The sequence below is a fragment of the Tinamus guttatus genome, unplaced genomic scaffold, assembly GCF_059628265.1.
Source record: "Tinamus guttatus ecotype Peru unplaced genomic scaffold, ASM5962826v1 Tinamus_guttatus_pri_ptg000006l, whole genome shotgun sequence".
NCBI classification, from domain to species: domain Eukaryota; kingdom Metazoa; phylum Chordata; class Aves; order Tinamiformes; family Tinamidae; genus Tinamus; species Tinamus guttatus.
Window position 1 is genome coordinate 1,855,009 of NW_028288540.1, and position 27,228 is coordinate 1,882,236.

A 27,228-nucleotide genomic window follows, 5' to 3' on the forward strand; every position below is an offset into this window, starting at 1 on the left:
AATTTATGCATGCAAGCAAACTCACTTTCAAATACGTAGTACTCGAGACGAATAAAAGATTGGAAGCACACGAAATTCATTGATGGAATTATACACTGCTTTAAAATCTCTGTTGAATGTAGAAATTTATATGCAAGCATTTAGAAGGCCATGTGCAGTCTTTTCTCTTCTAGTAACATTCCTCTATAAAGCATTGTGGTAGGTTTATCATCAATTCACCTTTGGGACCATGCTGTCAGCCTTAGGAAATCATAAAGATGCCTTTAAAAGCAGGTGTATAAAGGGGAACACATTCTTGGAAAATGGGCTAAAGAAGAGAGTTGGAGACTTTGCTTCTTACAGTGGTAGGAAAAAAAAAAAGTAAGAGATACTTCTGCTCCAAGGAAATGACAACCGAACATCTGTGAGAACAAGAGCAGAGGATGTTTTTAACTTGGAAAAGAAGTTAGGACTTTGGAAATGTCCACCATCTTTTGCTATCTCCTGGTCTTGGCAGCAGAGGCCGGTGTCTGCAACTGACCACCAGTTTCTCACTGCCATTTCAAAGTAGAGATTAATTTCTTCCCATTTGATCCATAATTAACCAACTAAAACAGTGTTGTTTTCCCTAAACTATTTAGTCAGTATAAACTAATATAGTCTAAGCAGTTTAAATAGTACTTTCGCTGTGACTGGAAAAAGGTATTGACACACAGGGGAAGGTGGTCTTTGAGGCACTTGTTTGGCCAGATCAGAAGGTTACATCTTTCCTTTAAAAATCCACCATGATGATAATATAAAATTCTACTGGTGAGGTTATACATTATCAGCTTCTGAAATTTCCTTACAAAGCATAGTTTTAAACACATTCAAGTATGAACATGAGTAATAAATATATAGTGATGTTCAATCTATGATGCTGCTTCAAGCTGTGGTGTCCAGCAAAGATTGTGGGACCAGAGTTCTTTATACAACTGAAAGAAAGGATTCAGCAAGCAGAGAGTTAAAGACCTAAATTTAAAATTGTGTCAGACTCTTCAGGCCAATATATTTGGAGGCAACGAAATGAGGACTGAAGTCTGGCAAGAACTAAGGAATACTATACAGCACAGCTTGCATATTTTCCTTTCCATCTTTTACTGTATTGTATCTATCTCCCATTATAAATTTAATAATATAGTAAAAAGATAATCACTAAACACTTTTCTTTAAAAAGACAATCTGTGAGAACAAATTGATTGAAACCACAATAAAAGTTTTCATCAGACTTTGTCAGCCTGAGCTCAATAAACTTTTTCAAGAAGCCTGTCTGGAAGATGGCCATTAGGAAAGGGTGTAACACACAGCAGCAATGCAGGAAATTAAGCTCCAGGAAATATCAGAATTGCAAAAGTCTTGTCTCTGTTTAGTTATCACTTCTGGTTTTAGACAGAAAAACCTAGACTGTTGAAGCAGATTTAAAAAAAAAATACTCAGAATAGTTATCAGTTGCAAATCAAAACTGAAAATTTTAAATCAATGTATAAAACATTTCATATCACATATTTCACATATCACAGTAGGAGAAAACATTCTTGGAACACTGTTTGATTACCTGACATCAGTGAATCTACAAAAAAATGGAAAACTGCAATGATTTCGCTGACTCCTTTTTTTCAAGAGTTTTGGCCATTTATCTTCTGATACAAATAATGTGCAGCAGTTAGCATTCAATATATTAACATGATTTTGAAAGCTTTGCAAGCATCTTGGATATTATTTTGGAGAAAAACTGAGCTGTCCTCATCATAGCTACAAATGATAATAATCATTTTTTTTAGTACAGCCCAAGAATTCATTTTTAAATTCATTGTAAATGTGGAATGTCCATATAGAATATCTATGTAAGCAATGGAAAGCTTGTAAGAACCCACAAACATCATTTATTAACATAATGTCCTTCTTGGCGAAAGGAAAAAATGCCTAATACAGCCAGTTAATTAGAGCCTTGGGCATGGTTCTCACACATTGAAGATAAGTTTCCTAAATATTAAATAACACTGACTGATTTAGGGTTACTTACTTTCCTAAAACATTGTTGAAGACATTTTTTACTTGTTCAAGTTAAGAACAGAATCATTAAAACCATATTTCTTATCTTTTTGACTAAGAAACCTTGTTTTCTGGCCATAACACATTGAGCTGAATGCCATTCAGTTCCAACTATTTTCAAGCTATTAGGAAACATCTTACTAAGAAACTTCTGAAAAAGTTTCAAAAATGTTACTTAGGGTCTTAAAAGTCTATTTTTTTTGAACACAGGAACAGGACTTTTAAAATATTTAAGGAGGATCTTTAGAAATACTGTAAAGTTTTTAGAAAAATGTATAGGAATATGTTTCAAACCATTCCAGTAAATAAAAGAGCATAAAAGTATATGTGTTAATTAGTAAAACTTGCATGAATTGATTTATTTAAGATAATTGAGGTTAAATTACAGGAAATTTGTGATATAACTCAGAAGTAGCTCAAAATACTGATGTGAAAAGTGACAGTAAGTCTTGAGCCTCTAAAATAAATTTATTTCTTCATTTGAATTGTATTCCAATGTTTCATTAAACGTCGTTTTTCAAAAAGTTTTATTCAAGCCAGTCACCGGCCGTTACATCAATATCTGAAGACGGATCTTTCATTGCAGGTCATACACAATTAAGAGAGCTGTGTTCACTGAACGCTGCCAGATTTTCGCTTGCTCATTTGTGTTGCATTGCACCCAGCTGTCAGACCAACTACTGAGCTCCTGAACAACAGGCAGCCAACAGAGCCATGTCATTCCAATTCCATTTCATTTTACCAAACCCACTTTTTTTTTTCTCCATATCTATTATCTCAGCAAAGTCGTATCTCTCCACTCCACTTCCACAGGTTCATTGTCGATAACAACGCAGTCTCTATCTCAAAGGAAATGGAAAGTGAGGTGCGAGGAAGAATTACACAAGAAAAAATTAATGGCCACAGGCCTACCCCAGATAGCACTAACAGGCTCACTTTGCCTGCAGGCAAACAGGCAGCTTTGGGGTCATTAAGTAAATCTGTTTTAGAGGAGCCTCTTGCACCTCTGATGCCATCATTCCTGGTCTGGTCAGCACCACCAGGACACTGTTCATTGAGAGAACACCTCAAAAATAGATATTGCATGCCATTTTTACTGAACTTTTAAGTGTTACTTAAAATGCCAAAAACTGACAGGAATGCCAAGCTGAGATGTATGAGGAATGTCATGTGTTCAGTACACTAGGAGGAATAGTCCCCAAATAATAAAACAGCTTAGAGAAAAAGAGGTCTAAATAAAGAGACTCCTTAACTTTATGAAATTAATGATATGATACCAATATGTGTCCATGTTAAAACTGGAAGATTTTGCTTCTTACTGTGGTCCTTGCCCATGTTTTTATGTCATTTGCAAATGATTATACCAGTTTTATTCATATTTACAAACACTTTTGGGTAACTTAAAATACTTCTTAGGAATTTCTTAAAATCAGAAAATATTATAGAAAAGAGGTGGATCTTCCAAAAGCACAGCACTTAAGGATCATTTGTACTTGAGTGTGCATGTAGCTGTGTAAGGCCTTTTTACTCTCCCACCATCCTCTTCTAAACAGAACTGCTAACACTCAAACATGTTAGCTTATATGGTAAACCAAATTTCTCTCTTAGCTCCAGCTTCTGGGCTGCAGAAGACAAGTTCCCTTTCATAGCTACTATGATGACAATAAAAGCAAATATTTCCTAGATAACATAATTTATAATATCAACTTCACCAGTAGATTTCACCCTGTTAAGCTTCAACAGTTGCTTAGCAAAGGAAAACAGGTTTATCATGCAGTGCCTAAATCAAGCTTCATACTCCACTGATGAAACTGCCAAAGCCAGTTTGCCCCGCAAGGAGTGGTGGAGCAAGAATAACGTTGCTGAAATCACAGAACAGCCCTTCTGCATGATCCGCAGTCCCGAGGGGCGAGCTGTCTGCCTCCAGCCCGTCAGCCTATTGACCACCTATCAGCTCTCCACAACAGGAGGTCCTCAGCGCTGCCTGGACTTGTGACCACAGATTGGCAAGAGAGAGGATATACAAGAATATTTTTGCTCTATAAGTGCAGACGTTTGTTATCTATCAAAAATAAAAACAAACAAACACAAAACTGAATGACTAATTTTGTGGCCTTCCAGAGTAGCTAAGAAATATATTTGGCAGTGTTTAATACGTCGAAAATGATTAGATTAGGGTAAAACACTCAAGATAAAACTGAGCCAAGCTCTAAATATGGCTGGTGCAGAAGGCAGATTAATGATTTCCACTGCTGCACAGTGACTGCAAAGGCAATACTCACACTCATCATGCTATTCCTCGAGGTAATAGTTTCCAAATCTGATAGAAAAATGGCTGCAGATTTCCTTCCCTTGTATTTCTCCCTCAGGGTGCCTTGTTAACTAATTTACCTGCTGCTGTTTCACAGCAATTCCCGTGCTAATCTGCTCAGTACCTTCTGGATTGTTCTGCCAGTCAAGCTTCGCTTTTCTTCTTAATCCTGAACTTCATGCAGCAGAGATGAGAGCTCATGTGATTGCCTTGTGTGCTGTCTAGTTTTGAACCATTCTGTGGTTTGGGGAGTGCAAGAGAGGAACAACCCACAAGCATAGAAAAACCCCAAAGTGCCAGAAAGCTTGGAGAAAGACCAGGTACAGAATGAGAAGAGTGGGTCAATTTGGCAAATCTGACTCCAGTCCATTATCAGTCTAGAGGCTCCCACTGTAAACTGTGACAGCACTGTAGCCTGTCCTCACCATTGCCTTACGAGACTGCTTAATGGCACAAATATGCAAAGGAAACCATACTATTCGCTTCCCAGCAATTCATAATTTTATGACATTTAAAAGCTATTGCAATGGGAGATGTTCCTACAGGGCACCTTATGCACATGAAGTCCAAGCAGCACAACCACATGAATTGTGAAACATGTTATTCCCTCTAAGTGTTAAGCATTTTTTTCCCTGTTGGTTCCTACCAGGAAAGGTGAAGTGGAACAGCTGGAGGATAATGAAACCAGCATGTTCATAGATTATTTTGAGTCTAGCAACAAAACTGTCTAACCTGTGGCAGAGACTTGCAGTGCCGCCTGGATTTGATTTTACATTATAGCTCATTCCTTGAAACCTGTTATCTCCGGGCACCATACCAAGAACGCTTTCACATTCAAGCATCCTTTAGATTGCAAGCATTATTTTTGCTCTGCTACAACTTTGACTTTTTGTGTGTTCTATTAAAAATAAATAAATAAATAAATAAATAAATAAACAAACATTAAACTTTATGGATGATATTAGCTTCAGAAGGGATTCAAAGAAACCCTCTTATATATCACCTAAATGATTGGGATGGTGGTAACTACTCTATAACAGATGTAGCTGCCTGGCAATGTCTGAGGATCAATTATTTTATTTTTCAGGCATTCCAAGCTACTTGAATAACATCAATACCTAGGTTAGTTTAGAGAAACAATAAAGGGAATGTGTTATTTTCTAAACTCTATCTGATTCCCAGCCATGAAGTGAAGACTCATCTTGACTTACAAAGCAGCACTTGAAATGCATCACGGTATCCCAAGAGATGTTACACTCCACCTTCATTTAAATATTTGTCAAACTATTACATATAAAACAAATCAAAATCTAGTCATGGGTAAGTATTATTAGCAAAAAAAAAAGGATGAAAATCCAGCAGACAGATGAATTGTTTGTTACAGACTGTCCAGCCAAACCTAGCTATAACCCCCACCTTCTTGTGTTACTGCAAGTTCACATATCCGTAGAGTCGAAAGACTCTTTATGTGTTTTGTGCCAGATTTAATTTTAGCTTTGATATTTTGGGCTGATTTTGATTTTAATACATCATCCCTGAAATTCTAGTTTAAAAAAAAGTAGGAAAAAATAGGTTGTTCTATCTTACCTATATATGGTACTGGATGCATGCATGAAACCAGATTTGACATCAAAGATATTCCCATAATTATGCATTGTTTATAAAATACTTCAAAAATATAAAGAGTTATATAAGTGATAGGTGTTACTGGGAGTGCTGTATTTCTACATGCATATGGAAGGTGGGTAGATGTTTATAAGTAAAGTGCAGTTAGTATGATGAACATTATTACTGTGAGTATTATGGAAGAAAGATGAACATCTCAATAGTAGGAGATACATAAAATGCCAATCTATGTTTTTTGCAAAAATGCTCAGTGAATATGAGGGAAATTTTAGACTAGTTTAAATAAATAAATAAATAACAGCTTTACCATCCACTGCACTCAGAGGGTCCTTTGGTTTGTTCTGGGAAGAAGATTTCTGGTTCAGCATCTCCAAACTTGGCCCCAGCATTCCAGGTGGAGGTCTTGGCTGCAAGAGGCTCTTCATTTCAAAATCTGCTTTTCCTTTGGTAAAAGTTCCATCAAAATGACTGACTTGAGAAGGATAGAGCCTGCCAGCATAAACCTGAGACCCTTTAGTCCTGCTGGGAGGGCTTTTGGCATTGCTCTGTGCTGACAGGTTCTGCGTGATGTACGTGTGTAGCGTGGCTATCAGGGCATTTTGGTCAGGCTCCATTTCTGATTCTGGTAGCGGTTTGTCCGGCAGTGGCTGCTTAAGGGTCTTTCCAGGAAGATTTTCAGCATGTTGTTGGTGGGATGTGAATGTGTGGGCCAAAGCAGGGGCGCTCTCTTTGGGCTTTTGCCTCATGTAGTAGCTAATGGGATCATTGTAGATGTAGCTCTAGAGAAAAGAAAAGGTAGAAAAAAAGACATTATAATGATTACTGTTATGCAGGAACCAGAGACACAATTCTTTCTGTCTTATCAATCATGAAAAAAAAAAAAAAAAAAAAGCATGTGATATAGCTATGGACTGCAAACTTCAAGCTAGCAAGTCTGCTTTAAAAAACCACTATCAGTTTGTTACCAGTGTGGTAAAACAGCTTAGTAGATCGTTAGAAGCAAGAGAAAGAGAATAGAAGGACAATGATAAAATTCAAACTTGATTATGACTGTATATGCATTATTTGCATTCCTTTGGACAAAGAAGATAGATTGAGTGAAACCAATTTGCCTTTTCCTTTTTACTAGTTTGCTAAGAATAACGTTTTTTCGGGTTACTTACTAAAAACTAGCATCTCAAAACAAAAATATCCTTTTATAGAGAATGGTGAGAAGTCTATAGAATAGTTTTGTGCATATAAAATACTTTTTTCTATTTAAAACTAAATAATTGATTTTTTTACTAAAGTAAATTTCTAATCAGTATGTCCTTTGAAATTAAAGAAATAGGAAAACAGTCATTTTGAATTGCTTGATTTTTTTTAAGTAAAACAACTTGGGAAAACAAATAAAAATGTGCAAAACCCACATTTTTTCTGGTAAAAAAAATACTGAAAAGGTTTGGCCAGCACTAGATCTTTCCATTTTCAGTTTCAGATTTTTAATGTTGCCTTAGCTGGGAGTCTCACACGGCAAGAACACACCTACTCTTTTCACTGACTCTTCATATATGTACTTTTTTGACGAAATTTGGGTTAGCACACTAATCTAGCTGCCCCTTAAAATTTATCCTGTTAAAAAAATACTCATTAATTCGTATCACATTTGCTATAATTAAATCCTAGAAGCATTTTTGTTATGATCACAGTCCAAAGGCAGAATTTTATCTTTTTGAGAAACCATTTTTCTCCTCCTATAGAATTTCAGAAGGCCTTTTCCTCCATTCCCTACTGAACACGAATTTCAGCTGAGACATTTACAGGGTACAGAAATATTCCAATTAAATTCTTGGCTAGTTTCTAATTCCCTTGGGAGAGCGTTTGCTCTAAGTGCATCATATGCTGTACATATGTTGAATAACTGTTCCCAGACATCAGCTGTGTCCTCTTGGTTAAAGTGTCCTACAAGCTGCATAGCTGCAATGGAGGCTTCGCAGAGGCCTTCTCAGCTCCACAAAATGCAGCACACTGCTCGTCTACCTTCACACCAGCACAGAGAGCCCAACAGATTATGTCCAGCAAGAAGAGGTTAAACACTCACAAGGAAGGCAATTAGAATTTGGCCAGAAAATCATTATTTATGTATTTCCTACTGGGTTTTGTAAGGCCCTTAAGATGCTCAAAAGATGAATAAAAACTGTTAGATTTTATCTCATTGTGTATTTTATGAACTATAATTTTGCTTTCCTTCAGAAAAAAAAAGTATTACTTCGGATAACAGATGATTTTATTGCACACTTGATTTGTGAGAGGTCTGTTCTCCCTCAAAGGATTGAGGAATGAGGTCGGTTCATGGTTTCAATCTGTGACTTGCAGATTCCTGCTGTACACAGACATGCATCTTTGCTACAAAAAGCATAAATTCAGCTTCTTTTGCCTTTGGTCCGCTAACCTCTGGGATCTTACTTCTGCAAGTGGTCTTTAACATAGAAGTGCATTTTGCTGATGCCAAGAAATTGGGCTAGTGCAAGAAAGTGACAAAGAAAACAAAAACTATAGAGAAAACGCCTTCGAGAATTAAATATTTCAGTGTCCTCTGGGAACTGTATCAATAGAAATGCAGTAGCTTTGGTTCAATGCCCCAGCTGCAAAATACACATTTGTTTGCATGTACAGCAAGAGGGGAGCGAGCTGCCAAAACACAGGTTGAATACAATTTCCATGCTTGATAGTAAGCCACAGATGTGAAAAACTAAAAGTCATATATATTTATCCCCTTAATTTCCAAAGGTCTTGGTTTGGGGCTATTTACAGGAGTAGGTGCTGGTGGCTGTCAGTGATGCACACTGGTGGAAACAGGTGACATGGGGCAGTGCTGCATGTGCCAAGCTGCTGGCAACAAATTCACATGTGCTGCTGTCTCCCAAACAACTGCTTTTGAATAAACCAAATCCAAGGAGAACAAAACTGTTAACTGCTAATAGTGGTCTGGAACCACTATTGAAATATTAGGGTCAGGTGGTAAAAGCTGGATTTTGACAAGCTATTTAATAAGTCTAAATATTTTTAACATTACCAGATTTGTGATTTCCTGCTCTTGTCAACAACAAACATATCTAGAAAAAAAAATCACACCAACCCCCCCCTTCCCCAGTGCCTGCACACAAATTGCACATACACAAGAGCCAAGTGCAAGTTCCGAGATGCACCTCTGCTGAGTGGTCTCTCCACAGCTTGACAGGTCACACGTCTGGCAGAAAGGGGTGAAATATTAAAAGTCCTAATTAAAGTACAACCCCGGTGGCTCAGCCGGCTTGATGGTACCGTCAGTTACTAGCCCATCTGATGATAGAGCTTCATCTGACAGCTAATAAAACTGCACCAAAATTATCGTGTTGGGCTAACTGGCATAAAAAGTAACCGTAACTTTTACAGAAAGAGGTGGGAGAGTAACATCTATTATACAGATTTGAGAATCCAGCGACAATTTACATATTAAGTTAAATTGCAGAACACCCTCTTAATCTTATCAGAAGCTTATTTTATTTTATTTTATTTTATTTTATTTTATTTTATTTTATTTTATTTGTAGTCTGACTTTGGATGTTGCTAGTTTGACTTGTTTCAAAGTTAAATGGAATAACCCCACGGTCAGTGACAAGAGAATTGGTAAATTCCCTGCATATGGCCTTTGGAGAAGCTGGTAACATTATAGAGTTTAAAAAAAAAAAAAAGAAGGGAGAAAAGAAGAGAGAGCAGAGAAATTTTTAAAAGAAAATTCTTTTTTTGAATTAATTAAATTTAATTTATATAAATCAATGCCCCTAATTACAAAAAAAAAAAAGAAAAGAAAAAGCAAGTATGTAGAACTAAGAAAGAACACTCTAATTAGCATGGAACCGATAATATTGCATAGAGATAGCATGCAAGTCCCTATTGTTATCAGGGCATTTTTAAATAGATAAGATATTCAATTATCTCATGTCACTGATATAACATATTTAAAAATTACTCTGAATTGCTAAAATATTCACTTTTAAAAAAAAATCTTCCACCTGGACAAGGTTTTCTTCTCTTTCACCACCTCTCAAAGAGGTTACCTCAATAATTCACACATCAACAAAAAACCTACACACTAACCTTTCTGAAGAATGAATTATTAGGCCCGTGTCTAGTATGGTTTAGCTGTGTAAGTAACTGACATTTTCCATATGAAAGTTCACAGAAGGGCACATTAAATTACACCTAACAGATGCACTGTGCAAACTTTTGTGGTCTGCATGTTTTCTTTTACAAAGAATATTGAAATAGGGGGGAATATGAGACAACATAAGATACAGATAAAGTCTATTTAATTAGCCCACAAAGGGATAGATTGATTTTTGAATATTTGGCTCAAGTACAGAAGGGCAGCAGAATTCAAAGTCATGACATAGAGTTTTTGACAAAATGCTTCCTTTCTTTAAGATACATTTGATAAAGGCTAACAAAAATTCTTTTCAGGAGTGCAAAAAGACAAATCTCTCCCATTTATTTAGCCTTTCCTCTTTGATGCATTTTCAGATATTAATCCATCTTTTCTAGCCCTGAAATTTGCCTGGACCAGGATTCCACCTAGTCCTAACACTTAATCACAGGAGCCTGAGGCTGAATTTACTGTACAAGTTGAGACAGTGGCAATATGCACTCTAAAATTAGAAAATAAATATGTAGCAAATGCTAGAGCACAGCTCTTCCTGATCAATAGTGGGAGAAGAAAAAAACTCCCAAAAGCTACCAAAAAATGAAAGACTGAGCATTTTCATTCACTGTGTGGAGTGAAATAAGTATACATTTTTCTTCCAGATTGTCTATTTGCTTTGAGAACACTTGCATCACGTGCCTTTGCTACATCAGGAGTATCATTCACTCAAGTGAAACTCTATGTAAACATTGCTAAATTGGTGCGTAGCACATGAGGTCATATGCAATGCCATGCACTGACCTTGAGTGAAATCAATGAAACACAAGGGATGTATCTGTGCTATGCAGAGAGTTACAGGGCAAGACTTTCCGGGCCAGGGCTGTGTAATCAGCACAGCTCTGTTCCTACACCAGTGAGCAGTGTCCTTACTACCACTAAGTAGTTGGCAGTCTTGTGACAGATTCACAGGCTTGAGGTACCACTACAATCATCTCATCTGACCACCTCTTATTTCACATATCATTTTCTGTTATGATCTCACATTTTCTTTCAGAAAAGTACAACAGCTTTGAAACCATTTAAGAGCTACATCAAAGAAGCTTAGATAGTAAAGATGGTTAATTAACAGCCTGTAGTTTGCAGTGTCAAAAGCTTGATCAAGCAAAATGGCTGCTCAGATTCAGCTTTGATCAGGATTGGGGCTGGCGTCGCTGCTGAATTCTGAATTCTGAATTCTGCAGCACGGCAGGATTGCCTGGCTCTAGCTGCACAGCATGCAGGCACCAGCACTGCCAGAATCACACATGGCAAAGGCTTGAGTAGGAACAGCAAATTCTTCCATTTTTAAATAAACAATCCTCCAGAACAACAAAGACAGTGGATAAGTACATTAGTTTTCTTCATGTACAAGATACTATTTTGAAAAATCACTTTTAAATCCCAAATGTCCTCAACTATTCTTAACTCTGTTGTAATTCTCCTAGCTGTATCCCAAATCTTTACCTTTCTCTAGCTGGCTCTCCTGCATGACTAATTAAATTATTAGTTATCATTTCTCATACAACTGAGAAAATTCCTGGCCTTTAGTCTTCACACCTAGGTCTACATGTGCTTGTGTGTGCTGTTGGGAATACCTGCTCAGCACCACTCCTGCCTGCACCTGGAGCCAAGGATGCGCTTCAGCCTCTCCTCTCTGCTCCTGGATCTGGCATCTCCCCTGATGTTACTGCTAGAAACCAAGGAAGTGACAAGGAGACCCAAGGAAAGGTGGACATGGTGCAGCGTGGTAATCGCTGCTGGCAGACTCGGCTTTACCAGCTTCTCTCCTCTGCGAACAGTTTGCTCATATGTCAATAAGTCTGTTATAGGAATGGGAGGTTTCAGCGAATGATGTTTGAACACATTTTCTGTAGGCATATGCTGGTATTGAGCTAACTCATTATCTAAAGATGATTTACACAGAAACACGACAAGATTCATCTGCCAAGATTTGAGCATATTAGCACCAATGCAGAGTATTTATAACTTTAACATTTGAGTCTGGAGACTTCTGGTGCCCAAAGATATGCAGGTTTTAGAAATCTGCAGGACAAATACCACCATGTTATTTTATAACTGTATGAAGCAATGAACCATTTGTTGGGCAATTGCTTAAGTTTAGTTTCTTTTTAATTTTCATTTTAAAAGAGGCACTCCCAAGATCATAGAAACTAATGAATCTGCCTCTTAAATAAGTCTCTAGGTCTGACACAGATCTTTTATAACACTGTTTCTCTAGCAGCAGTATCTTCAAATCATTGTACAAGCAATTAATCTTTATAAGATAGCGGTGCAAAAAGGCAAATTACGATTTCTATGCTAGGCATGGAAATTCTGTTCTGATATTGTACATAAGGAAAAGTATGATTCCTCCCAGAAAAAATTTGCTTTCTACACCAGATTCATACAGGATGGCAAATAGGATAGAATTTATCACACCTTTATTAAATAAGCATGAGACGGATCACAACTTGGAAATTTTTGTTTCTCTCTATTTGTCACAAATGATTTCAGGCTGACTTACTCCAATAAAAACATTTGTATTTGGTCAAATGAATCCTATGCCGCTGTTGACATTTATTTATTTTAAGAAGTAGAAGAGGATTTTAATATTTCAAATTTACTGAAAAAAAAGCCAGAGAGGGAAGAATGATCCAAGGGCTGAGGTACTTAGTAGGGATTTGAGATTCGGCTTCCAGTCTGTTCTCAGATTGAGCATGACCTCAAAAAAGCTGAGAAAAATCTGTCTGTGAAAGGATGATATTACTTCTCTACTTGGTAGTGGTATGGGGAAAGTAAATGCATCAAAGCTTGTGAGACGTTCAGATATTACTGTAGTGCTTGTTGTACAGATAAGCAGATAGTCAGGCACAGCGTCAGGGACATCCTCCTCTATTAATTATTCTTGATATTTTTGCTAATGGGCTTATGTAAAGGGCAGATTATATATTTCTTATTTATAGAGAATCCCACATATATGCAATATTAAATTTTACATTTATACAATCAGAATTTAAATGTATACCCTGCAGAAAGAGTTTTGACTTTTCAGCAGTCAGCTATCAAATCAATTTCTGATGATCTTAATTTAATACTGTAAGTAATGAATGCTACAGAAACAGGGGTCCTGTTTTCTTGAATTAAAGCTCCAGATTAAAATGAGCAATGACTACACAATTTCTTATCAGTTAATCAGAATAATTATTGTTTGCAGGTAAGTTCTGTGTACATTTTTTAAAAAAAACTGTGCACTCAGATTTTCTATAACAAATAGCAATCCTTAATAATCATCATGTATGTTACTTCACCCAGGAGATCAATTACAAAATCAAACAATGGATTTTTGATCCAGCAAAGCTCTGAATACTCTGCCACGACTGTGAAAAGGGAAACTAAGCATGGCAAGTTGCTGGTTGGACTCAGGACTGGAATACACAGTCTCTCTCAAATGCCCAATCTGCCTTTGTAATCTTCTAGGGGCTTGTAAACCAAGTCTGTGAACTATAAATTACACCCTCTCCATTTCTAGTGCTGCTGGGCAACAGCCCATGCTGCTGGGCATACCTCTCTGCCCACTAATCAGGCACTTCATCCAGTTCTTTCTGTTTGTAAAATATGAAAGTTTATTAGCAACATCTTTGAGGTAAAAAATAAAAATAATGATAAAAAAAATCTGTTTTTCCAAACTCTTTCCTTTTGAACTTTTCATAAAGTTCAAAAAATTCTCTGGGACTCAGAGATTTCTGCTATCAAATTATTCATGCAGAAAGTCTACCAGGAAAATAAATGTGAGTAATTAAAATCCAAAGAGAGAGAAAATAGCAGGAAATGGACTAAAACTCCTTGAAGATTCTGTATTAATTGATTTCCTGTCTTTCCCTGCCTTAGGTGGAAGGTTCTGAACAGCACAGCAGGATAAGGAGGAAGGTGTGGAGGCCAAGTCACATGGAAGGAGTAAGAGCAAGGACAGACCATGTTTAGTTTGGGAAGAGGAGGAAGAGGACGAGGAAGGCTGCTGTGCACAATGGCCTTTGCATCTGAAATAAGCACACTGCAGGGATGTGTTTCCCAAGGAGTGCACTTCTGCCAGTGTGAGGCATTGAAAAAAATCATGTCAGGCTTCCAGAAGCCACGAGAATAGGTAAAAATGATAGCTGAGGGAATAAACAAACCGTTTCTGCTGAACTATTTTTACTCACATCCTGATTTTGAGCCGTTTAGGTACATTTGGATTGCATTTCAAATCTTTTCTCTTTCCATGTAAAAATAATTCTCAGTCAGATAAAAGCCACATAATTGAAACCCCTATAATTACACATTTGCAGGCATCTGGACATTTTAAAACTCGCCAAAGTTTTATGAAATGCACAAGGGTTAACAGCACAGGCTATAATCTGAGATACGGGTAATTCCTAATGTGTTTGATGTTCATTTAATAAACTTGAAAAATAGGAAAAAGAGTTTATATTATATAATAATACATAATTATTATACATATATACTATATGCATATATACCTATTACATAATTTATATTTATAAATATTATAAATATATAAATTTATAAAGTATATAATAAATAACATAAACATATGTAATATGTGATATATAATATATAAACTCTATTCTGGACCTTCTAATCCAACACAACTGCCTTATTTTCTGCAGAAATTTCAGGGGGAGGTGAGGGAAGGAGAATCCACATACAACTGAAGCCTTTGCATTTCTTGCCTCATATCAAGGTAAACCAAGATTTCTCTCAGTGTGCATATATCTGGCTATATGCTATTTTCACATGAAGATCAGTTTTGGTAGAAGGTGTTAGAAAGACTGATATTGTAGCATTTTGTGAATGGTAAAACCTTCATTAAGTCAGAGTAGGAAAAATACTAGCTGAAGCTTAAGTAACAAATGCCACCAAGTGCTCATTTTCTGAACAACTCTTTCCAGCTGCACTAAAGTGAACTATTCCTTAAAGTGATAATGTCCATGAAACAGACTCACTAAATCTTCTGATTTACTGCTATTTACCCAATGAATCATTATCAAATGTCCAGGTTACAGCCTGCAGTAGATGTTCTCTAAATACTAGGAAAAATTCCAAGTTAGTGGTGAAATTCAATGGTGAATGTTATAGGAATTCTGTTGCACCATGTGATTTAAGTTTGATAGCATGATTTTTGTTGCTGTTGTGCCAAGCCTCAAGTTGACAGGAGTTTGAAAAAGCAGAAGAGGAAGAGTTGCTTGTCTTAAAATATTTCTGCTGTATTTTAAATACATATAAATACATTATACAGTATGTATACAATATTGTATATTGCAGTGTATAGCTCATTTTACAGCTGTGTACACAACTGTTTGCTGAAGCTCATTGTTCTAGTAATATGCATGTCAAAGATGGTAGAAAATAAAGACCAAGTGTTTGTAAAATGTTTTGCTTAAAAATATATAAAATATCAAACAAGAGTTTTGGTGTACAGAAGATTTAAATTCTAAGGACTCTTTATCTTTTTTTCTTTCTTCCTTTTACTTTTGGTCAGAGTTCTCCAATGACAGTTCTGAAACAAATTGGAAGCCACTCAGGCAACCTGCTTAAAAGTGCTAAATTTCTGCAGGCTTCAGGTATACATCAGAGAAAATGAGGTATCAAAGTGACCAGGAGCAGTGCTGCAGTGCTGCATCTCTTGTTCCGCGACTGCAAGGACGAAGTGACAGAAGTAAATATATACTTGAAAGAAAATGGTTTTTTAAGAAGGGCTAAGGCCCTAAAGTTGCAATTCTAAGGGTAAGTAGGGTAAAGTACCTGTATTATATTCATATTGCTCATCAGGAAAGTGCAAAGTGGTTAAAAACATAAGAAATTTCTATGGTTATTCAATATATGTTAATAACTTATCTATATAGGAAAACAAAAATAAGATATAATTATTTTGTTGAACTATGCAATAAAATGTATTAAATCACTGTTTTCAATTTCAAGCAGCACGGCCAAATCAAGTGCAGCTACTGCAGTTACTTTCCCTACCACTGTTTTCAAATCATTAAATTTTACATTTTCTTTCGCATCATGGATTCACAAATATCTTTGTTTCTATTTGGTTTTAAATTTTATTCCATTAATAACTCAATGAATCAAACTATAAATACAGTGCCCCACTTGCTTCTTTTTAAGAACATCGGTTGCATTTGATTTGCAGAGGGCAGAGAAAGGTTTCCATGATCATTTCAAATTCAAGATTACTTACTAATTTTTAAGATATTTGTCCTCTATTTTGTTTGCTTTTAAGTGACAGGTAACACGTCTGCCTCAATGTCTGTTGTTTCAAAATGTTCCTTAGTAAAAAGAAGTCTATGTCTTGTTTCTATATGTGCTTCACTTCCAGATTTTCTCCTCTTTATCCTGCTCCACCCGGCTCCTAAGTAGCTATCTCCATGGCAACTCCCGATAACATTGGTGGGTGGTGTTATCACAGCAGGCTTCCCCACAGAAGGTCTCAACCATATGGATTATTTATGAACCTGCATGACAGCAGCAGACCCACTGCAACGCTTCTTGGGCAAGTCTTCTCTTTTCTGAAAGCCAGACCATCAGAGAATGGCTTCCTTGCTGAAGTCAATGCTTAGGACTAAGCAGCTGGCAAAAAAATAAATAAAAATAAAATAAAAATAAAAAACTGAAGGTGTTGCTTATCAGATCCCAAGGCTGCCTTGCCACTGCCTGGGTATTACTCTTAACTCAAGACAAGCACCCGTTGTCATATTCCATGCGTTGTAACTTACGGTTACATATGCCAGTTAGTGAAATTGTAAGTTTTCAACTTCTGACCAGAAAAATAGTATTTCAGACATATCATGATTGCAGAGTTGATATAACTTAGAGAGTTGATATAACTTAGACCATTTTGGGGGAGCTGCTGTTGCAGATACACTGCAATGGTTCTGAGTCTCTGAGTCAGTTCTTGGAAAAGGTCGCATTTTGGCTTTGATGCTGTATTTTCTTCATCTGATTTTTCTTCAATATAGCCCTTAGCTATGGTTGTTGCATATAGTCTGTATTCATGCAAATATGACATATCAAATTTCTAAAAGGTGCGCTCTATATTAGTAATCTATTTCTTTAAATAATAGATTATTCTGGGCAAAGTATATTTGCTGAGCAAGAGAAAGGACCTGTCATATTCTGTCATTTATGCTGACCATGTTTATAAATTTAATAAATTGCCTAAGAACCAGATAATTTTTCTTCATGAAAGAAAATAATAGTTCTGCTTTCAGATCAGCCCTTTTTTTAATCTGAGGACAACATATAAGAATACATAAGATTTAATGGGTTTAATTTATCTTGCCTAAGTCTATGTATATCTATAACGTTTATACCTGAACCTTAATTTGTCACTATAGACTTCCTTTATGATCTGTAAGAAGTAGGAACTTTTGAGCCAGAATTCAGCACACCAGTTGTCAAAATCTGCCCAAAGATTAAATCTGTTGTTCCCTAAACACCACAAAAGGCATAGATCAGATCTCTATTGACTGTAAAGGCAGTCAAAGTTGGTTAGCTCAGGTTGGATGCCTGCCCTGCAGATCTTGGATATCTAGCAGATGACTTCCACTATATGTATCCATCAAGAACTTCCAGGGATGCTCAGTCAGCTTTCTGGAGAGAAGCAGCTCAGCAAGGGAGGATGTTGCCACCTTTATGCCTTTCTTCTCCCTTCCTTATGTACAATCGATCCCTAATTAAGGTAAATTATCTGGATTAGAACAACTCTATTGCAATAGAGTGCTGAAACCAATCCAAACTATTCAGAGAGAACTGGGTTAAATAATGTGCAGGCTGATAACCAGTCTGAGGAGGCAGTGAAAAAAAATGTTTGGTGTCAGGACAGAAGGGAAGATTGAAAAGTTAGGAACTCTCACAGAGGAAGGAAGCCAAAAACACAAAACGTAGGAACCACTTTAAAGATACAACCTTGACAGAAGCTGTGTCACTCTTCTTCCTTGGATAGAGATTTGTAGCTGCAGACTGGGAGAGAATACCCAGATATGTGAGATATTGCTGAAGAGACTTGGCCAAGTTTGTATCCTTTTCCAGGTTATAATTTCTTTCATTATCTGCATTCTGCTCTGAAGTCCTGCACAGCAAAACCAAATAAGAAACATATTACCAGCCTGCATGACAGTGAGCCTGGCAAAAAAACAGAACCAGGTTTTATACCTCAAGACACTGAAACTATTTCCATACATGAGTGCTTAGGGGAAAAAAAAGTCACTGAAAAGCTTAACAGCTTTACAAGAACAGCAATATAGATAATTCAGCTTTTTTTTTTTTTTTAATAACAATCTACTATTAGCAACGTGTCATGGAATCAAAGCAAATGATCAACAGTAAATCAACAAAAAGCCTACATCAAGCTAAAATGATATCCAAAGAGGAAAAGAATATTTGTAAACAGAAAATCTACAACACTAAAGTGCACCTCAAAGAAATATATGGGTCGTTTTAACCACAAAACTTGCTGTATTATGTAGAGAATCAACATTATTTTGGCCCCACACAAGCAGAGTACAGTGAGACTGCTGGACATAGAGAGGTAAGTGAGCAAGGTGGCTCCAGAAAAAGGCTTCAGAAGGGGATAATGAGACAGCAAGAGTATTTCCTCTGTAGCCATGTGTCTCAGATTCACATCAATGATTTCTGACTGTTTTAAACAAATCTTGGTGATGTTTTCAGGAAAAAAAAAAGATAAAAATGTGATTAAGCAACAGCAGTGTAGAGAGGTGAGTATATGGGCTTCAGAGTGTTGTGTACAACAGCTCTGAGTTATTATCAGCTCCCCTCATCTATCTCAATAACATGTCAGTGATAACAATAATTTAAATGTCAACACCAGTAACTATTTCATACCTCATGTAAGAAAGCTGAGGGAGGGTCACCGATCTGCTTCCTTCTCTGTGACACATTGTTTGGAGGGAAATTATGTTTCAGAGCCACCACTCCCCACCCACATCCACACACCCCGCTTCTCCAGGGATGAAGACTTCCCGTGAAAGGACTTTTACAACCCAGGGAGAGGGAGCATCACTTTACTTTAAACATCAGCAGGCCATTTGTAAGCCACATTCAATTCCACCAGTTCATGTGGTGACTCGTATTTGGGGGCAGAGTGTGAAAGAGAACCACTACTGCATTTTCCAGATTTTGGATTTAACGGTGTTGCTTTACGCACAAAGTAACAGACTTTCAGTTTTGCTGCACAGGGCACGACTGAGGTCTCGCTATAATTTACCCTGAATTTGCTTGCTTCTCACACCGTTTGCATTTTTCTCCAGTTCCAGGGCTCTAAACTCTGCCTGGCTGTGGAGGGCAGAGGTACAGGTAACATCACCAACATCCTGTGCCACTTAAGGGCAGACTCAGGCTGTGCTGCGGTGCTGGAATGAGCCGGGCTGGCTTTCTGCTTCAGTAGAGATGAACTAATCCAAAGAGGCTATCATAGAGCAGGTATTCCAATTTCTCATTCCTCCCTTAATTCCAACGTCTATCTTCTCCTTTCTTTGCTAACTTTGAAAAGAGAGAGCAAATGGAAATACTGACCAAATTCCACCCTTGGGATTTTCACTGGAGTTAGTATGAATTGAAAGCACAGATAAAAGAGAGTCTTCAGTTTAGCTTTTCAAGCCATTATATTCAGTATATAATCACTCTCTCTCACAGTAGAAGCAGAAACTGAGGCCAAAGATTTTTTCCTATGGAGATGGCAATTGCTCTCAAATTGTGTTTGAATTCCATATTGTTTGTAATTTCATATGCTATAAACTTGTAAACAACAATCAAAAAGCAAAAGGCTAACAAGCTAACAAAGCATTACATTTCAGCTGATGGCGACTTTAATGAAATCCTTCAAACATGTCTGATTTTCAAAAAATCTTTTCAGTTCACCAGTGTATCACTATTGTTAACCTTGCTACTGCAGAACGTAAAATGCATTAAACTGTTCTTACAACTAATTAAAATTTTCCCCTTAAATGTGACAAAGTGATACTGGAAAATGATGAGGCACCTGGTGAGTAGGAGAAATGACTGTCAGTTGACTTCTTGTTGTGCACTTATTTGGAAGCATGTTCTATTTTAATTTGGTTTGAAAAAGGACTACAATGTATAAAGATCATAATGATATGCATAATTATTTATGCATAGAAATAATTATATAACTCTTATAAAAAACACGCCACTTTATAATCTTTTGCAAATTGTATCTGAACCAGCGTACCACAAATATTATGCTTTTGCAGAATGCTCTCAACTGATAGATACCATACTTTTTAGAATAAAGAGTCTATCCCTGTTAAATGCTGTAAGAATCTTATTACTGACTTAATGATGGTTTTGTTATGGAAATAATGCTATACCCCATTTTATACATTGAAGTTTATTGGAAACGTTCGTGGTTTTGTCTAATTGCACCAATGAACAGAACAGACATTTATTCCCTGCGTGCAAAATGGATTTTTTTTCCTTTATCTTGGATCCTCTTTCAAGATTGCTTTTTTTTTTCTTTTTTTCTTTTTGAAATTTAATAAGGGCCCAGAAAATACCATGTACACTCCAGTTAGCCACCAAAGAAAGAACTTTCATCTTGAAATCAAGCTCCTACTTTCGGGGGGGAGGTTAAGATGAAATCCATGTCTTCTGTTCTATCAGATTTCATATGTACTAATTTAGCCTAAGTCAATTTACCTTTCAAGTGTCTGAGTCTATTTTCTTGCTCTCACTAACTCTGTGGGGATTAATTACTCATTAATATGACTTCATATTGCCTTATTACACATTATTCTTAATAAAAGGTCTTCCTGCCACAACGTTTCTTTGATAATCAGATACCTAAATTGTTGCTATTTTAATTATTTAATTAATATTTGACAATATTCTAGCAAAAGTATTAAGCCCACTGAGCATATAGCAAAATTTATCAGAATCTACAAAAAGACAAGGAAAAAAAATCCCACTGTTCCCTGACCTATAGAATATATTGCAAATAGAGAAACAGAAAAATCAACTAATGTTTTAAACTGTTGGCACATAAGATAATGCTTTCAGAAGTACAGCTTGATAACTTCAGAAAATCCATCCACAATGGGAATTGCTAGAAGGGGAACACATTTGAAATTCTCATGTTCCTGAAGTGTCAATACGACAAATAGATTATTTTAAAAAATACAGTTTTAATTAATAAAGGAAAGCACCTCAAATCTCAAATTCTCAGTAAAGAACTAAATTGTTTCTACACATTTTTACACATTTCATTTTTATATAACTCCATTTAAGAATTTGGAACACTGGAAAACATGGTCTTGATCTCTTGGAAATCTGAATCTATATTATCATATTACCATAAAAAAATCATAGGATACAGACATTTCTGAAAAAAACATCCCTCACAAGATATTCAAAATAATTTCTGCTGCCAGAGAGTAATCCATATAGTAATGGCATTTAGTATATCTAAGAAGTGAGAACAAGTTTATGGATTTCAACATGTGTTTTTATCACCTTTATGATAAATTATAGATCAGTATCTTATCTGGAAGCTAAGTTTCTACCTTACAGTACTTTTGAAATGTACTGTGCTATGATTTTAAGAAATGCCTTACATTCCTTTATGCTGAATGAATCGGCAAGTATGAAAATTAGAGGGTCAAATTCCATTAATTTAATCAGAGATAACTCAAGCAAACACAGCCGGAGCCACTGGGCATTTTCAATTACACAGCATTTTTATTTCCATAAAAGAGCAATCTAGCAGAGAAATGTTTTCCCTTTTTTGCAGGATATGATTTCCCCAAGCTAGAAATTCTATAAAGATCTAAGGTCGAATGTCCAATATCTTGCCCATCAGGATGAGTAGTTTCAGCTGTCTTCCACTATGAAGAAAATTTTTTAAAAAGTAGCACTGTCCTTCACCTCAGTAATTCTGAGATTTCATTTTTAAGATGATTTGGAAGAAACCCCAATTTGCCATTTAAACTTTCATTATGTTAATTTGTTATTTGTTATACTTTTTAAAAAGTGACTTCTGAGGTTTGTATGATTAGGCTGATTTTAAAGCCAATAAGGACAGGCTAAAATATATATATTTGTATCTGTATTTGAAGATGATGTAAGTCCTACATCCATATCTCTTTACACAATTACACAGTCCTTACCTCTTCCCTCCCATAATGAAGCCACCCCTCAATATCTTGCAAGTCCCTAGAAAAATGACTTCTATTATACAAAGATCAGATAGAAATGTCCCAGTGTTGTTTCATGCCATAAGATCTCGCATGAATGTCTCTATATTGGATGAATTTTGCCACCAAAGCAGACTCTATCAACATTGTTCCGGACAAACATGAGTTTGATGACATTGGTGGGTCAGAATTTCTTTCAGTACTTCATTTTGTTTCTTTTCATTGCTTAATTCCAGAATAAAACTTCTCCTGTGGATGAGCTATTGTACATGCCTGCCCTTCTAAGCCAGACGTACCAAAAGCTGCTGAACTGAGACTAGGTTGTTGAATAAATGGGACAAGAGAAGTTTTGATTTCTGACTCCAAGCTAGCCATAGAAGGCATATTTTCATAATTTGTTGAGGTTCTCATTCATTGTGCGCCATTTTTAATATTTTCATACAACTGGTTTTCCTGTAATGTCTGTTTACTGATTTTAGTGATGCATTTAATATTTCAGATGCAGTGCTATGGTTCCATTCTGTTTCTCATCATTTGCCAAAAAAAAAGAAAAAAGAAATTCTAAATCTGTGAGGCACAAAAGTCATCGCAAACTTACCTTCCTCCATGAGACCCTTCAGGTAGAAATACATCAGGGTGTCTGGTGTGGATTTTATGAATGGTTGAGAGCTCCTGACCAATAACATGCTGTGTGTAGTCATCTTGCCACGTAAAACCTGAGGAGTAATGACAAAAATATACACACAGAAAAACAGAAACACCATTTAGTAACTTGAAGTTTGGCAAAAAAAAAATGTTTTATATAAACAATATTAAAAAGGAAAAAGGAAACTTGGCTGAACATAAATTCCAGACTGATTTACAGATTCTTTGCTCCTACAAGAAGTGTTGTTTATCTAACTTCTCCATTACATCTCTAGATGTAATGAGGTCTTAAAAGAGCTTGGTCTTAATAGACCAAGGTATAGACTAGGTATAAACTAGCTTTAATACGTAATAAAGGATTATTTTTGAGTAGCTGTGGAGAATAGTTATCTCACTAGCCAGCTCCTGAAGCAAAAAGAGTTTTAAAACTCTTTGCTGGTATCCATTGAAAAGTGGCTTCATGCAGGTGATTAGTTCAGTTCTCCCTGGTTCACTGCATGCCACCCTTCCCGTGTTCCCTTCATCAAACTGTGTAGTTAGAGCATTAAGTAGCAAATATTACAAGGGAAAGATTTACTTTGGGTCTTAATATAGCTCTTATGAAGGCCAATTTGTGTTATCTTTATACTCAAATATTGTGACAAAGAACTTTACAACAAGGGGGAAGTAAGTCTGAAGGCAAATTCCATGTGATTATTCATTAATTATATGCGTTGCTGATCTCATGGTAATTATACTTGGAATTATGATATAACTGCAACCCTAATTGTTATCCAATTTCTGGAATTTAGATTTTATGGTAACACTTTATAGAATTCGCCCTTGCAATTATCTGTAATTATCTAATAACTAAATATCACGTAATTGCGGAGAATATCTGCCTTTGTGCTAGGCACACTAAAACACCACAAAATCCTCAAATGAATGTTGATAAAGTCCTAGATATGGTGATTGTGCTAATATCTTCCTGTAAGAAACCTTCCAGAGAAAAATCCTCTCTAGCCCCTGGCAGAAGAGGACGCATCTGTGGTAGAGAATCAGTATCGGAAGGTGGGTTTCTGGTTCAGCTCCCATTTCATACACAAGTTATGAACATCTCCACAATTTGCAGTTAACACCAGGTTTGCTGGGACCGGGACTCTCTTGGGCTGAAAGTTTAAGCACTGCCAGTTGAAACAGAACCCAGAATGTGACCATCTCACTTTGTGGATGAGTGCTTTATCCCGTGGGCTATTAAAGAAGTGGTTATGCTCTTCCAATTTTTCGAGGGTATTAGGAATGGAGTTCATTATCCGTTTACCTAACCTGAATTAGTCCAAGTAGGAAAAACTTCATGAAGTTAGATATAATATTAGACATGCCTAGGAAGTATTTAAACGATGATATTTGCATCTGATATTTACATGAGTTTTAGGTCTCAACTTAGCCAGTTTAGGTAGACAGACTTCACTGTTTTCATATATGAAAATATTATTAAAGAATCTAGAACTCATCTATGTATATATAAAGATTTTAACAGAACAAAAAAACCTTTGACATGTAAGAAATCCACTTTGTGTTTGCTCATTCCTCTCCTTTTCTTAAATAAAAATATTACATGAGTTTATTGAAGAAACAGTTCACTTGAAATCATGCAAACTGTCAATGCCTACGGCAAATGGTTCCATACCTGGGAAGGGGGAATAATCTCCAAGATTTTCAGATCTGATTCATCCTTTTCAAATGCTAATATCACCTTTTCAAATGTGCCATGTAGATAGAGTCAAATCATTTTGCAAATCTCAATCTAAGGCTGCTCAGAATATGTTCTTATGTGAATTATACAAAAATGAGTCACCGGAAACATATGATTATTTCAGCATAATGTTATTAAAATTATTTTTACATTGAAGTTTATATATAATGTGCATATATATATACACACACACACAGATTTTTTCAAGTTTAGTTCTCTGTTGCCTAGCAACTATACTTTTTCCCTTTTTTATAAGGTCACAAAAGAGAAGAAAGTTAAAATGATATTCAAGTTCAGAAGAATGTGCAACAAAAAAGTTCATCTAAAACACAAATCTACATATCAATATATGTATTACTATGTATAATCATATGTATATAAACATTACAATAGTTGCACAAGTACTTATTTATGACCCATCTTTCCCAAACCCTGCTGTTTTACTCTGCAACTCCAAATCAACAGCATAACCCTATTAAAAGCTAAACCTTGCTCACATAAACAAACTCTGAAGAAAAACAGAGAATCATTCTCAAGAGTTTTGTTCAGCTCTCAGGTAGGAAAGAATTCATCTGCAGTACTTGCATAAGCACACCAAATTCATTACTCTTGAGCTATATATATGTACATAGCCACAGATCAAGGTTTCAATAGTCAGCTGTGCCTATCCTTAAACCATTCCGATCCCAATTCTTGTTGGTCATATCTATGTGCACCTTGGGTACACTTTTTCTTCCACAGCACTATTTTAACACTTTTCTCATAATGCATTTCAAATCCTTACAGATGCCCAGGCCTTCTGCTGAAGAAGAGCACAACTGCAGCGCTGAAAGGAGTCTAGGAAAAAGGTGTTTGGCAGAGAGCTTAAGAAATAGGAGGGGAGAATAGCTCTTCTTGAACACGTCTCCTAGCACTTTTTCCTCACTCAAACAAGAGTTACAACAACACATGGACAACTGAGAGCCAAATTATGGAGGGAAGGAGGACACAGGCCATATGGCGGCCTCCTCTCCCCATTGCAGCCGCCATTGCACGCAGCTCCTGCCTCACAGTCCCACCACAATGATTTCCGTCTGCTGTCAGAGCAGGATCACTATGCTCGGCCCTGCATTGCTTCCATGCTGCCACCATGGTGCTGCGTTGGGATAGGCCGCAGTGCCCAGAGCTGTTCCTGCCACAGCCCTCTACATCCTGGCATGAAATGTCTTCCTGCATGTGGCCTCTTCTGAGCCTTGCAAAAAGGGGCCAGCATGGCCTTCCTGCCCCAGATTTCTAGATGCAGCAACAAGCTCTACATTGTTTCCGACCGAGTAATGCGGGTGACAGTGAGTCCCCGTAAGGATGCACCATCTTGTCCCTTGTCCCACTAGAAGTAACACATGGTATCCTCAGGGGCACAGCCCGAGGTTTAATGCCTCCCTTCCTTTTTTTTTGACTTTTTCCAAAATGACTTAATCTAAATGTATGTGCAAAGGCAAAATCAGTGTAAACTAAAATATAAACCTCACATAAAAGCTGCACATCAACAGCAAGGAAATTACTCCAGATACAATGTGATCTTCCATTACTACCATCAGGGATCTCCCTGGGTCTTTTCTTTCCATGACACTTCCATGCCATTTCTATTTTATTAAAAATTACAATATTACATATTAATATTATTACTATTATATATTCAGTTATAAAAATAATGAAATATAGTGTTGTCTAAACTTCTACTATGCTTAACACTAAGCAGTGACAGTGTCAGCAGAAAGCATACATCTTACAGCTATTTTATTAATTGAAATCAAATCAAAAGCAAGCAGTGCTAAAAAGTGAAGAAAATAATTTTCACAGACCATTAAAATAAAAGAAAACTAGAACTTCTTCCAAAAGCAATTTTGTATTATAACTCACACTGGCAGATTAATGACAAAATTTGGACTAGTCAAATGTTAACTTCCATCTCCAAATGAAATTTCAAAGATTCTTTCACTTTTACTATACAATTCCACTTTAAATTTTTTAATTGGCTTTGCAGCCAATGATGCAGAATTGTTTAAAAATATATTAAAAATCCAGTATGTATTTTCTTCTCTGTGTTATTCCCTTTCTTTAGCTAATGGAATTCTTCTCTCTGTTTTTGATTGTCTATCAGCTCAGAGGAACTTGCTGCCTGTCCAAATACACCAGATCTACACATCTTTAGCTGATGTAAATTTGACTAGTTGAAACACTTGAAAAAAAATCTGTTGAAAATATTTATCTGCTTACTTATTCTGCAACTTATTTATCTGATACTTATTTATCTGCAATTTATTCTAATTCACAATTATTCACCCAAATATTCTTTATTCCTATCAAGATCCAGTAAGAAAAACATCTTTCATCTTTCCAGACGGGTGTCCAATGAGATAACAATATG

The 27,228-nt window shown here is 36.3% G+C and overlaps 1 protein-coding gene across 1 annotated transcript in view; it reads right to left on the bottom strand.

The window, feature by feature from the left end:
- PTPRN2 (protein tyrosine phosphatase receptor type N2) overlaps nucleotides 1-27,228 on the bottom strand; it is a 586,957-nt gene that overhangs the window by 358,395 nt on the left and 201,334 nt on the right. The window contains exons 4-6 of the mRNA XM_088521231.1: nucleotides 23,040-23,157; nucleotides 18,180-18,342; nucleotides 6,315-6,786 (exon numbers count right to left, since the gene is read on the bottom strand). Coding sequence (XP_088377357.1) covers nucleotides 6,315-6,786; nucleotides 18,180-18,342; nucleotides 23,040-23,157 — 753 coding nt within the window. The remainder of the gene's footprint in view (nucleotides 1-6,314; nucleotides 6,787-18,179; nucleotides 18,343-23,039; nucleotides 23,158-27,228) is intronic.